General features: G+C 45.7%; 1 protein-coding gene across 4 annotated transcripts in view; it reads right to left on the bottom strand.

The window, feature by feature from the left end:
* Positions 1–2482: 2482 nt before the first annotated feature.
* Positions 2483–14396, bottom strand: part of TBC1D1 (TBC1 (tre-2/USP6, BUB2, cdc16) domain family, member 1) — a 385492-nt gene continuing 373578 nt past the window's right edge. For all 4 annotated transcript variants that reach the window (XM_006876212.1, XM_006876209.1, XM_006876211.1 and 1 more), the window contains 2 exons: positions 8312–8485; positions 2483–2683 (listed from right to left, as the gene is read on the bottom strand). In XM_006876212.1, the coding sequence (XP_006876274.1) occupies positions 2483–2683; positions 8312–8485 (375 nt within the window). The remainder of the gene's footprint in view (positions 2684–8311; positions 8486–14396) is intronic.

Below are 14396 nucleotides of genomic sequence, written 5' to 3'. Positions count from 1 at the left end.
TAAGCATGCAAATAGTAAATTAGACTGTGCAGATACCTCAATGCCACCTCTTCTCAGTTGTAGCTGTTGGCATTACTTGGTGTTACAGATTGAACTGTGTACCCTCAAAATGTGTGTTGCAAATCCTAACTTCCATGCCCGGTGGTTATAATCCCATCTGGGAATGGGATGCATTTGTTATGTTAATGTGGCAGGGTACATTTTGGATGTGTCTTGAGCTATTGTTGTTGTTAAGTGCCTTTGAGGTGGTTCTGACTCATAGTGACCTTGTATAGGGTTTCTGAGGCGCGGCTGGTGAACTCGAACCACTGACCTTGTAGTCCAGAGCACTGACTTGCAGCACCACAAAAGGAGATTAAAAAGGTAGGGAAAGAAGCAGAGATGGAGTAAGAAATGATAAGCAACTTGGAGAACAACCACGAGCTTCTGCTCAAAGAGACAAGGACCTTTCTCCAGAGACAGCAGAGAGAAGCCATCCGCTGAAGCCATCAGACTTGCAGCTTCCTGAGCCCAGAGAAAATACATTTGTCAGTTTCTCACTTGTGCAACTTTTATAGCTGCCCTGGAGAATGAAGACATTCAGAAGACAGGGCACTGCTCTTGTCATTTTGCTTTTCCTAGCACTGCTATATTCAGACATGAAACCGAAGAGTATCAAGCACCAACTAACTTGGGGAGCACTTTTGTCTTCCTTTGAAATGGCTGGGGAGATTGAAAAAAAGTCCAAATACAGCAATTCTTCTTTTCACCTCATGCTCGCTAAAAGAAACTCCTGGGAGAGACTCAGGGTCACGATCCTAAAGGAAAGACCAGGGTGATTCCATTGTCAAGCAAGCAACAGCTGCCTACAACCTTCTTCGCCTCAGTAACCCCGTTCTCTGTAAAGATGGACAGCCTCCTGCAGTAACCACCGGGACTCCGGTGGCTGTAAACAGCAGCTTTCTGCTTGCTGAAGGCAGAGTTCTCGTCCTCAGGGTGGGGATCACTGTGGTGTGTTATGTTCAAAGCAGGAACCCTACCTTTGAAAAGGATGGTTTAGAGGTAGAATTCTCTTCCTCCCTGTAGGAGCCCCTGGTTCAATTCCTGACCCTCAAAGTTATCACACACCTGCCAGTGGAGGCTTGTAGGTTGCTGTGATGCTGAACAAGGTTTAGGGGAGCTTACAGACTCAGACAAACGAGAAAGAAAGGGCTGGTGATCTACTTTAAAAATCAGCCTGTGAAAACCCTTCTGGATCATAACAGTCCAATCTGATCCTGAGGCTGGCCCAGGACCGGGCAGTGTTTCATTCCACTGAATGTGGGGTTGTTGGGAGTTTGGGGCTAATTTGACAGCAACCAACAACCAACCTTGGGAAAACTGCAGTCAGCTTCCATACATCTGATTGCAATTTGTCTCCCTCTTTTTTTTTTTTTTAAAGACCCAGCATGTCTGGCACCAATGAAAATCTGGATGTCTCCTGTTCCTTCCACAAGGAATCAGATTTCCAAGGGGCACTAGGCTGTATTACATCCACAAGCAAAGATAGACACCTGGCTGTGTGTATGACTATGAACTACAGAACACACCTACAGACCACAGCTAGGAATAGCTCATAGTCACAGTGGTGATTTCCCACGAAACAGTTATCTACCGTGATTTTGACAAACATTCCACTAAAAGGATAAGCGAAAAGTATGAAAACACTACTTTATTTTTTAAAAACACATTTTAAATACCAAGGCTAGTGATCAAATTGAAGTTATCCAATTGAAATAACTCACTTCAGTCCTTCCCAATGGCAACTCCAGTCTCTATAACAAGAGACAAAAGCTAACTGCACTCTGCCAGGGATGCTGAGTCTTGTCCTCGAAACTCTCTGGGAGAATGAGGGGCAAGAAGATTCATCATTGTCCCTCCTGGCTTTTGATATGTATACATGTTCTTTAGGGTCCCTGGGTGGTGAAAAACATTAAACGCTCAACTAACTAAAGACCGGTGGTTCAAGCCTACCCAGAGGCTCCTCTGACGACCTGCTTCTGAAAGGTCACAGCCAAGAAAACCCTATGAGCGCAGTTCCACTATGCACACCTGGGGTCACCAGGAGTTGGAATCAACTTGACAGCAAGCAGTTTGGTTTTGTGACTGGATGCCTGTTCTTCGCAAACACAGTGACACAGAAAAAGGAAGCAACCAGGAAACATAAAGGTGCCTTTATTCATGTCCATGCCATCTAAGTCTACCTAGTACAGGAATTAGGACCACAGAAAGGTCGAATGAGAACCTAAAACAACAACAAAACAACAGAACAGTCGCCCCCTTGAATCTGCGCACTGGCAAAGCTGGTTTCCTCCTTGAGAAGGACACACATCACGTTCGTTGTCTTCTTCCGCCAGTGTCCTGTCCTGTCCTGTCCTGTCTCTCTTCATTAAGGCCTGGGCAGTGTGATGAGCTGGTGCCATCTCCCCTCTGGAGGGGCGCTGAGGAGAGCTCTCCCTAGCTGTCAGTCCCCGGCAGGCTGGGGCTGAGTGGGGCACGACTCTGTGCTGCTCAGCTGCATTGCCTGCCTCTGCAATTCCTCCACCGTCTGCAGCAGAGCAGACCTCTCCAGTTCTAATGCCAAGCTCGCCTGCTTCAGCTTGCTCTCGCTGGTCAGAAGCTTCTCAATGGTGTCTTCAAGGCTTTGGATCCTACCATTTGCCACCTGAAGAGTAAAAGAAATGAGAATGGAATTGCTCTGTGATAACAAAGGAGACATCTGCTGAACATTCCACTGTCCAGCCCTGGGGGCATCTGGAGCAATGTTTTGGTAGAGCCAAGTCTAGGTGTTTACTACCAGTTTTTGTGGGCCACACAGGACGATCCCATTTCCCAACTTGCCGTGTAGGTGGGCTGGGTCAGGTCCTGAGAACACACAGGAACGCCTCCAGCATCCCTACCTTGATGTGGCTACTTTGGAAGCCCCGTGTGCAGAGCAGATGGTGCCGAAATAGTAGGCAGGATACCCACTGTAGGGAGGAGAGCTCTGATGGGACAAAGAATGATTCTGGGGGAAGAGGAAGAGCTTCAGGGATTCAAAACACAAACGTTTTTATGCGGAGGCACTGAAATTTGGAGCACCTTAGCTCATTCTGACTATTCACGCAGACACATAGGCAAATGGAGGGTACACTGATACAGTCAAAATGGCTTCTAGTTGAAGGCTGAAGCAGAAGCAGCATGCTTATTAAAAAAAAATTTTTTTTTTTAATTTCCTTAGAGTAATAGAAAGCACAAGCAGCTCTGGTAGTGTAGTGGTTACGAATCGCACTGGGAACCTCAAGGTCAGCAGTTCGAAACTACCAACTGTTCCGGGGGAGAAAGACGAGGCTTTCTGCTCCCATAAAGATTTAGAGCCTCGGAAACCCTGTACAGGGTTGCTATGAGTCAGAACCGACTCCACAGCACATAACAACAACAATAGAAACCACAGGAGATCTGGGGATCCTTCCCAGGCCCGGAAGCATTCTGCTAAGAGGTTGGCTTAAGGAGCAGCAGTCCCTCATTTGCACCCTGTAGATAAGGAGTGAGCTCCTCACTCAGTTTTATCTTCAGCACCTCCCGATGCTCTAGAGGTCATTCTGACTCCAACTCACAGAAAGCCTGTAGGGCAGGGGAGAACGGCCCCATAGTGCTTCCAGGCTGTCATCTGGATGCCATCTCTTTCTCTCACAGAGCAGCTGCTGGTACCAACTGCCAACCTTTTGGAGAGCAGCCACGTGCTTACCACAGTACCACTAGGGCTCCTGATAAGGTAAGTAATCTCAGTTGAAGCAAAAGTACATAGGAAAATAACTTAGCCCCCAATTTTGTTGTTGTTAGGTACATTGAGACGGTTCTGACTCATAGTGACCGTATGTATAAGAGAACAAAACACCGTCGGGTCGTGTGCCATCCTCACAATTGTTACCATGTTTGAGTCACTTGTTGCAGCCACTTCTAACACTTGTCCTTCCTCTTTCCAGTCTGCTCAGGCAGGCTTCCCAGGTAACAGTGAGCAAGCTCCAATGAAGCTACCCATTCCCTGAGCACCCACATGGGTTCTGGCCCCTCGGGCTGTCCGGCTGCTGCGTTCTGAAGACCTCTGGTCACTGAGTCAGTAAGGCACTGCTCTACCTCTGGAATCCAGCCCAGTTTTTACATTTCCTCCACTTATTTCAGGTGGAAACATGGTACATATACTTTTCCTCATTTTCAAAACAAGGGAAACCATTTTCTGCACACTTGTGCCAGACATACAAATCGTGACTCAAGAGTCTAGCCCTGGCTGTGCGCCGAGAACAATCAAAATAGAAGGACTAGGGAACTGAGCTCCTACGTGTGTGAGCATGCCAGGCAGGGGTGGTCATACGTGGTCTGTATCTAAGCAACACTCTGGGATTCTCAAAATCCCATCCATCAACAGAGCCTGGGCCAGGTTGCACCTCATCTCCAGAAAGGATCTCCCCCTGCACACTAAGGTATTCCATGGAATTAACTGTTTTACATAGTCATTTAGGAACCCTGGTAGAGCACTGTGGGTCAACGCACTGGACTGCAAAGTCTTTTGAACTGCAAGGTCGGTGGTTCAAGCTCACCAGCTGCTCCTCGGAAACCCTACACAGAATTGCTATAGGTTGGAACTGACTCAACAGCACTTAACAACAACAACACAGTTGTTTATTGTTCTGCAGGTGTATAGCAAGTCTCCTAAGGAGACTGAATTGGTAGCTTTCTTGCCTCCCATATAAGGAGACCCAAGTTCAACTCCCAGCGAATGCACCTCATGCAGAGCTACCATCCAGTGATCATCCCTGGAGGCTTGTGCACTGCTACGCTGCAGACCTGGTCCCTGCGGAGCTTCAAACCCTGAGACAAACGAGAAGGGACAGCCCGGCAATCTACTCCCAACACTCAGGGTCACAGCCACACGTGGGCATGGCATTCGGTTCCACTGTGCCTGGGATCTCCTTGGGTCGGTGGTAGACTAACGACAAGATGATGATGGCAGGTCTTTTGCCCTGCCCTTCCTGTGGGTCTGGCCTCCCATGGCACCCACTCGGGGTTGGCCTGCAGCGTCTTGTAATTATTAGTGAAAATATAAGTCCCTTAGTATTTGGCATCATTTAGCATGGTGCAGTGGTTACACGCTTGGCTATTAACTGAAAGGTCAGCAGTTCAAACGTATCAGTTACTGTGTGGGAAAAAGCTGTGATGGTCTGCTCTGCGCTCTGCAAGATCATGGCCTTGGAAATCCAATGGGGTCGTTCCACTGGATCGCTAGGAGCCGGAATCAATTTCATAGCAATGTTGTTTTGTTTTTTAAATGCAATAGCCTTACATATTCTGCTGGATAAAACAGGCTAAGCAGTTAGGTCTCCAGCTTACAGCCTGCATTCTCAAGTATCCAACAAGAAAATACATGAGATTTTGGGATACTTATGAACTATACGAGTATGAATAGGACAAAGCTAGAAAACAGGTCGATTTTGGTACTTTGAAAATAATTACCTATGAAAATAGAGTATTGTATTGAATACCTACAATTGGACACTTTATGGAAATTATAAAGAAAAAAGGTGCCCTGTGCCCAAAGACCTTACAATCTAGCTAGAAGGCAGTGAGTCTTTGTGACTTGCAGAGGGCTGTGGGTGGGTGGTGGTGTAGACACGTCCGCCGATGACATACCACAATCCCTACTTTTTTAATGCAGCAGAGCTTTATGCATCATGATGCCCCCCGCCCCAGCACAGCCAGGACCCAACAAATTCTGGTGGTCGTGCTAAACCAGCAGTCAGATGAGCTACCCCAGGAAGTCCAGCTGATGCGGTCAAGGTCTGTTAGGACCTACTGCAGTGTGACGGCTTGCCTGAGAAATGTAGGTACCTGAGCAGCTTTTCACAACTCCCTAGCTTCGCAAAACGGTAAGGTACCACAGAAGCAGCATGCAACTGCTTTCCACTGATGTCACATAAAAACCACCTGGGCATTGTTGGTGGTGGTGTCAGATGCCCAAGTCATGGCAGCTCACACTGCTGCCTGACCCTGCGCCAAATCCATGATCAGCTGTGGATTGGACACTGTCCTGTGGGTCACACAGGGTTCTGATCAGTACAATCAAACATAACAATTGTGAGGCCAGCACAGGACTGGACAGTGCTCCGTTCTCTTGTGCACAGGGTTGGTCCCGACTCAATGGCGTTTAACGATAAAGTGAACCTTTTATCTGTGCTGCCTATTTTAAAAAGCCAAACGTAAATATGAGCTTGGTAAGAAATGTGCCCATCATATTATATTTCAGGGGCCTAACTCTTGCTTAGTGGTCATTGTAGGACAAGCATTAGATTGTTGCTAACCGCAAGGCTGGAGTCCTGGTGTGGCTCTGTGGGTTAATGTGCTGGACTGCAAGGTTGGTTTGAACCACTAGGTCGCTGGTTCAAGCTCACCAGCCACTCCTTGAAAACCCTATACAGGGTTGCCATGGGGTGGAACTGACTAGAAAACACTTAACAACAACAGCCACAGGTTTGCAGTTCAAACCCATCAGCTGCTCCTCGAACTTAACAACAACTACATCCACCGGTCTCACAGGAAGGCTTTTGATTCCTTCAAGACTTCGCTAGTTTCCAAAGTCCTTCACACTAAGCCAAGACTTCCTGGAGAAACTGTAGAAAGGCATATTTTCCGTGAGAACAGCTCAGTCTTGGAGGAGAGGAGAAGCTAAGTGTCAGACTGTGACTGGCAGTTAGGACTGGGTAGGGGAAGCATTCTGTCTTTGTTCCTCTACAGAAAACATCATCCAGGGTCCCCTGGCTTCCATCCCTGCCGGGAGGAATGCATTTTAGACAGGGGCTGGTTTATCAGACTCCCCAGGGCTGGCCTTTCTCATTTAGCTGCCAAGATGATGTCTGCAAACCAGCAACTTTCTGGAGAAATATCAGAGGCTTAGCCTAAGACGGAAAGCTCATTCCAAGAATATATAACTATAGCTATACAATACATATTTGGGGTGTGGGGAAGGGGGGTAGGAATATGTATTTTTCTCCACAGGAACAAAAAAACAACAACAAATGAATAAAAATTAAAACCCACTCTGAAAGCAACTGACAACATCGCGGCTACTTGTCACATCAGAAAAGTAGGGTGCGTGGCTACTTCACGTCATGCGCTTGACTAAGGGACAAGCTAAACGGTTAGGGATTCTTTTCCTTTTGTCCAGAGGTGGAACCAGGACAGAGGGGTGAGCAGTCTGCCCAGTGAACATGGGGGCAACACCGGCACCTGGGGCCTCAAAGTTTTTGCTCCATCTTACTTTTCTGTGTCTATATTAGCCATTCTTTTGTATGCCTTCATCTGCTTTTAAGGAGTTCTGGTGTGGCTCTGTGGGTTAATGCGCCAGACTGCAAAGCCGTTTGAACTGCAAGGTTGGTGGTTCAAGCTCACCAGCTGCTCCTTGGAAAACCCTATACAGGGTCGCTATGGGTCGGAACCGACTCAACAGCACTTAACAACAACAACAGCCTATTGGAGTCCTGCTGTGACGCTGTACGTTAATGCACCAGACTGCAAAGTCGTTTGAACTGCAGGGTTTCTGTGGGTCGGAATCGACTTGACAGCACTTAATAGCAATGACAACAGTAGCGTATTTGTTACGAGTCAGGCTGCTAGCCTCAAAGTCAGCAGTTTGAAACTACCAGCCGTTCCATGGGAGAAAGATGAGGCGTTCTGCTGCCGTAAAGATTTGTAGCCTTGGAAACACTGTGTAGAGTTGCTATGAGTCAGAACTGACTCCACGGCACAAAACCACCACCATTATCATCTGCTTTGATCCATGTTAAGAGGGAAGCTTCTAGAAGCAAAAACTATGTTCCTCATTAATCAAATCTTTGAACTTACACTGAGGACTCACAAGTAACGATCCTACAGTCTCTTTTGTTAGGTAGATTTCTACCTAACAATTTGTCACTCTCTCTTTCCAGGCCCTAGCTTGTTTCCCTGGCACCAAGTTAAAACCCGATTCTCTTGTCATTCTCAAAGCACAATGGCTGGCACTCAGCTAACTGTGCCACATGGTCCTGAGCCCAAACAAGTTTACTCTGGGTCCTTCTAGAAGGCTTCAGGACTGTCTGACCTTAGAACAGGGTAATCCGTCTGTCTGACAGTTCTTCTAGGATACCTTTGATCTCAACTATCAAGAGATCAGGGTGAGAAAGGTCCCTGGTCACGGGAAAGGCCAGTCTGCAGGAGCCTTTGGTGAGTTAATGAGCGACCACACACTTGTGCTTCAGGAAGCTGATTTATTCACATGCTGTACCTGCAATTGTTCCAGGAGGTCAAGGTTCTGTTTGCGTAAGCTGCTGTTGGCTTTCTCCAATTTATCCATTCTTTGGTTGTCACTAAGAGGAGAAGAATCAATAAGCTCTTCTTGAAGGACATGGTACTCAACTTCATAAGCTTGTAACTGTTTAGAAATGTCCATCTCAAATACCTGTTAAATACAAAGAACTCATCAGGCACTGAAAGATCTCTCTCACTCACTCACTCACTCACTCACTCACTCACTCACTCACACACACACACACTTCCACAGTGTCCATGAAGCACCTATTCTAGGCTTAATACTAGGCCTAGTGCTGTGTTGTTGGGCTTGTAGAGTTGGTTCCAGGTGGGTTGCAACTGCCAACCCTGCGGTTACCAGTCCAGTGCTTATCCTGCAGCACCACACCAGGACTCAGGCCTAAGGGACACAAGAAAGTCTCTATGCCTCAAAGGTAACTTTACATAGGAAGAAAGGATATAAGAAACATCTACACATAATTCAAAGGTGGCAATAAATACAGGTTTCTAAAATACTCATCTTCCCAAAGCCCAACCCTCCTTTTTAATAAGACTCACTACCAAGCTCGACTCCTGGTGTGGCGCTGTAGGATAAGCAGAGCAAAAGGTCGGCGGTTCAAACACACCAGCTGTTCCTGCTCAGAAACCCCGCACAGGGTCACTGAGCCAGAACTGACTCTATGGCACTTACCAACCACAACTAAAAAGGTATTTTTAGCTTTTATTCCGATACTTAATTCTTTACTCTGAAAACTCTATAAGCCTAGATACATCAATCAGCTAAGGACACAAAGAACCACAGCCCTCTTCCCACAGTCATTGAGTCAAAGTTTAATTACAGTTCAGCTGGGTTTTCAGAGATGCAAGAACAACTAAATAATGAAACGATTTACTAAAAAAACCTCCCTTGCTCATAAGATATGCAGAAATGAGCCAAAGCCCCAATGTCACCCACACAGATGAGTGAATACAAGACAGTGCTCAAGTTGTCTTCCTTCCCCTAATTGTAATAGCGATGAGAAAACCACACACGTGAAAAGGAACTCCAAAGTGCAAAAGTGACTCCAGTGCTTGTGTCTGTACTTCTGCTTGATCTGTGTGGGGTGAAGGAGGAGTCAGAAGGCATCACATCGAGGCCCATGGTGTCGCCTACTTTTCTGCTGGTCCTGTGGTACCACCTCAAGGGGCTGCGCCTCCCAGCCTAGGAGGGTGGGCTTTCAGTCACACTGGGATAGCATGAGAAAAGCTAGCAGGTTCAGCACACATAGTAAGAGAAGGAAGGCACACTTTTACAAGAGCAGAAATTCACTCTCCCATGCGTTTCCTTAGGAAGAAACATTCTCTGATGGTTACCCGGGTAAAATGATTCACTGGCAGATGGGTCTACAATATACAAGAGGGAGGCTGGCAGAGGAAAGACAAAGGTAGAAGACAAAGGGAGGACTGCAAGAGTTAAAATGAATAGAGGTAAATACTGTTAATGGGGGCTATGTGAGGGGAGACTGCATTCATTGTAATAAAGCAAAGTATATGATTGGTTGAATGTGAAAATGATGATCTGCTCAGTAAACTACTCCAACACAATGAAATCTACAAAAAATGAGGTCCTCCGATTGGACACTCTATTAGCATGCATAAAGGATGAGAGTCTTCTCTCCCCTGAAATCAGTTTTCCAAAAAATGTGTTTCTTTTCTCAATATTCCCAACCATCTTATTTTGATTTTCCCTTCCTTGAGATGAAGTTTTCAGCTTCCTGGTTTTCACTGCATTCAATGCATAAGACTAAGAAGGCATAAAATTGGTTCTAAGCCTATAGATTAAAATGGAGTTTTGGTGTGGCGCTGAAGGATAAACACTGGACTGCAAGGTCAAGTTGAACCTCAAGGTGGCGGTTCAAACCCACCAGCCACTTCTCAGAAACCCTATACTGGGTCACTATGAGTTGGAACCGACCTGATGGCACTTAACAACATAGCCTAAAATGCATCATGTTTGTGGTATATGGTCATAGTTTCTGGTATTGAACTGACTGGACTATAAGGCAGTAGGGATTATGAGGCCCATTTTACAGATGTGAAACCTGGGTCTTGAAGATGTTCAATGATTGAATAAGGCAAAGGCTTTGGAGTCAGCTCTGAAATTGGGGTTCTACTGGTGGCTCTGACTGACCTTGAATGAGTTATTTAACCATTATAGCTTCAAGGGACAGTAACACTTGAAACTTCAAATCCATTGCCGTCATGTTGATTCTAACTTCTGGCGACCCCAAGTGACACAGTGTAGAACTGTTCAATAGAATTTTCTTGGCTGTAATCAGCAAAACATACAGCAATTCAACATTTGTTGTTGAGTGCCTTTGAGTCCATTCCAACTTATAGTGGCCCTGTAAGTGGTTTCCAAGGAGTGGCTGGTAGGCTTGAACTGTCAACCTTGTAGTTAGCAGTCCAGTGCTTATCCTACAGTGCCACACCAGGACCCCAATTCAGCAATCACTCCCTGCACAATTCAGTGACACTGACTACATTCTTTGAGTCTTGCCACCATTTTCACCCTTTGTCCAAACTGTCCCTCCCCCACTGACATACACTCATTGCCCAATAAGAACCCTAACTTTCCCAGCTGTGATTTTCAATCTGGCCCCACAGAGATGGTTCTTTAAAAGAGCGCACCATTCAAAGCAGACACGCTTTTATTAACTAAGCTAAACTGTTGTTTCCTTTAAAGAAGACTTCGTGAGATATTTTTGGTTTAAAAGTTAAGGTTTTGAGGGTTCAAACAGTGCCTGTAATCTTAATAGAAACATATCACCAGGCCTGTCTTCCTCAGCATGGCTAAGTGGGTTAAAATCACTAACCTTTAGGTTAGCGATTATGTACCGTGGAGTCGGTCAGACTCATAGCAACCCTGCACAGGGTTTCCGAGGCTGTAAATCTTTACGGGAGCAGAAAGCCTCATTGTTCTCCCTCGGAGCGGCTGGTAGCTTCGAACTGCTGACCCTGAGGTTTGCAGCCTAATTTGTAACCAGTATGCTACCAGAGCTCTTTTAGGTTAGCGGTTTGCAAACTGCTTGCACCAGGCGTAAAATAATCCAGGTAGATTCTGAGTAAACTTCATGGCAAGGTGAATGGGCACTCACGTAGCTAACTGACCTGCTCCCATGTACTTGCCAAATAACCCTCCCATTTCCATCTTGTGCACTGAAACAATATTACAAATGACCCCCACATCACAGAACTTCCGGATAGCTCCAATAGAGGACGAGCCACACCCGTGAGAGCAGAGACTGCGGGCCGTTCTTGTGCTATTACAAATTTGGTGCTGAATAAAAGTCACCCTACACATGATTGCTTTTGTTCCTTCTACAGTGGTTTATTTTGAAATGATCTCCAACCCAGAAAGCCTTGGCAGCAGCACCTCTGATCCTTTACACGGATTGATGATCTGTGGAGGTTAATGGCTCTCAGCTGTGCCCAAAGCCGACTTCTCTTCCCAGCCCCCATTAATCCCTAAGAACCATCCTGGGTCATAACCACTTTGCACAACTGCCTCGTTATCTCCAGCCTGCCAAACACCTGAGTGTCCTGGATTTTGCAGCTATGCCTCAGAATTTATCCCAAACCACGTTAGTGCAAAGCTGGTGGTACAAGACATGCTCTGACCCCCAAACAGGGCTTTAGTCCTCTGGGTATTTGGGGAAGGGTCAGAGGATAGGAAGAGGCCCTTGTCCTTGTGTACTCAGAGTACAAGTGACCTGCTGCCAACTGTAGTACTTGCCCCGAAAAAGAGCAAACCCTAAAATCAGCTCCCGCCAAGTGAATTTCCAACTTGTGGCAACCCTATGTGTTACAAAGCAGAATGCGCTCCTGTGCTTCCTGGTTGTAATCTTTATGGAAGCGGATTGCTAGGCCGTCTTCTCTCGGATCTAGGAATGCAGTGATTGTCTCACCGAAGCACAACCAATGGACAAAAAGAGGAAGTGGTTGTTGGTGGGAAAGCAGGATACACAGTGAGGTCTTTTCACTTCTTATCCAAGAGGGACCAGAGGCTCAACACATGTGGCTCTCCCCCACCCAGCTCTAGCTGCGCAGTCTATCCGACTCACTACACAAAGCTGCAAGGGATTTTCGCCGCATAGCGACCACACGATCAGCAGAATGCTGCCTGGTCCTGGGCCATTCTCACCATTGCTGTCACGTCTGAGTTCACTGTTGCTGACACTTTAATCCATCTCATTAGGGTCTTCCTCCTTTTCCCTGACCCTCTACTTTACCAAGCTGAGGTCCTTCTCCAGAAACTTGTCCCTCCTAATAATGTGTCCAAAGTAGGTCAAAGTCTTGCTTCTCAGGAACATTACGATTGGCTTTAATCATCTTTGCTATTTCAAATTATCTGCACTAAATTCATACTTATAGTGGTTCTAAGCACTAGACTAGTGGCTTATGAGCTGGGCTGCTAATTGAAAGGTTAGCAGTTGAAACCTATCAGTCGCTCTGTGGGAGAAAGATGATGCTTTCTGCTCCCATTAAGATTTACATCCTTGGAACTGACTTGGTGGCACAAAACCACCAACAAGCACTGGACTTCTAACAACTAGATCGGTGTTTATACACCTGTATAAGGTTTCCGGGTGTGGCATTGTGGGTTAATGCACCAGACTGCAAAGCCGTTTGAACTGCAAGGTCGGCGGTTCAAGTTCACCAGCTTCTCTTTGGAAACCCATACAGGGTTACTATGGGTTGGAATCAACTCGACGGCACTTAACAATAACAACATAATGTTTCCTCAGAAACCTTATGCAGGGCCACTAGCGATGAGTCAGAACCAAGTGGATGGCACTTAACAACAAGAAGTCCCTGGGTGGTGCAAACAGCTAACATGCTTTGGAGCTGATTGAAAGATTGGAGGTTTGAGTCCACCCAGAAGCACCTCAGAATAAAGGCCCTGGTGATGTCTTTCTGAAAACCATCCACTGAAAACCTTGTGGAGCACAGTTCTACTGAGACGTCCATGGACCACCATGCGACAGAATTAACTGGACAGTAACTGGAAGGGCCTTCCTAGCATCCCGGCTCTTTGTTCTTCAAGTTTCAGAAAGTGGGGGATGAAGAAAAAGTGAGCATGCATTTCTTCTAGTTGAATTAGAAATTACCCATTTTCATATTTTCAATGTTTTGCTAAATAGATAAACTATCCATTTTTGAGGTTACCGAAGCAGCAAAGGTACATTATAGGCAGTTTGAAGAACAAAGCAAGGAAATGCTATCAATACAACTTCTATCAGCTTGCTGCATTTCATCTTTTTCTCTAAAAACATATTCTCCATGGTTCTGAACGCCAAGTGTAACCTTTCCTACTTTTTTCTATCCAGCATTACCTATCACAAGAACTGTATTACATTGCTAGGCATTTTTTTTTCATAACCATAATTTTAGACAACTTTGCAGCAGTCCAGCAACTCAGCATCCCATTGCCATATGTACCCATTCATCAGCTGTTGGACATTTAGCAACTTCCAAGTTTTTGATAGAAACAGTAACTCCAAGAAAACAGTCTTATACATATGGCTTTCCCAAAATTTTGGAGTATTTCCTAAGAATACATTCCAAGAAGTGGGATTACTGAACCAAACGGTATGAATATTTTTCTGGCATGTGACAAAATGCTTCCTAAGTGGGAATATCCATGCACAAAGTCATTAGTAAAATATGGATGTACCAGATACAACCGATCCTTGGCACTAGATTGTGACATTAAAAACTTTTGTTAAACTAGTAGGTAAAGCATTACATGCTATTTACATTTAAATTACTCATGAAGTCAAAAGTTTTTCCAGATATCTGCTTACTGGCTAGAATTTCTTTAGTGAATTGTCTGTTTATGCTCTCGGCCTGTTTGCTATTGGAGACTCAGCATTTCTCCTTAGTCTGTGGAAACTTTGTATATAATAAAGCCACTAACCCTAGTATCTGTAGAGGGCAGTGATATACTCCTCCTTTCCTAAGCCTTAAGTCCTTTGCTCTTCAACACTTTAAAAAGGTTTTGTGCAGCAGATTTGTCCAAT

Source organism: Chrysochloris asiatica, unplaced genomic scaffold, assembly GCF_000296735.1.
Source record: "Chrysochloris asiatica unplaced genomic scaffold, ChrAsi1.0 scaffold00364, whole genome shotgun sequence".
Lineage (NCBI taxonomy): Eukaryota > Metazoa > Chordata > Mammalia > Afrosoricida > Chrysochloridae > Chrysochloris > Chrysochloris asiatica.
The sequence above is the reverse complement of the archived record's forward strand: the minus strand, read 5'-3'. Positions and strand labels throughout refer to the sequence as shown.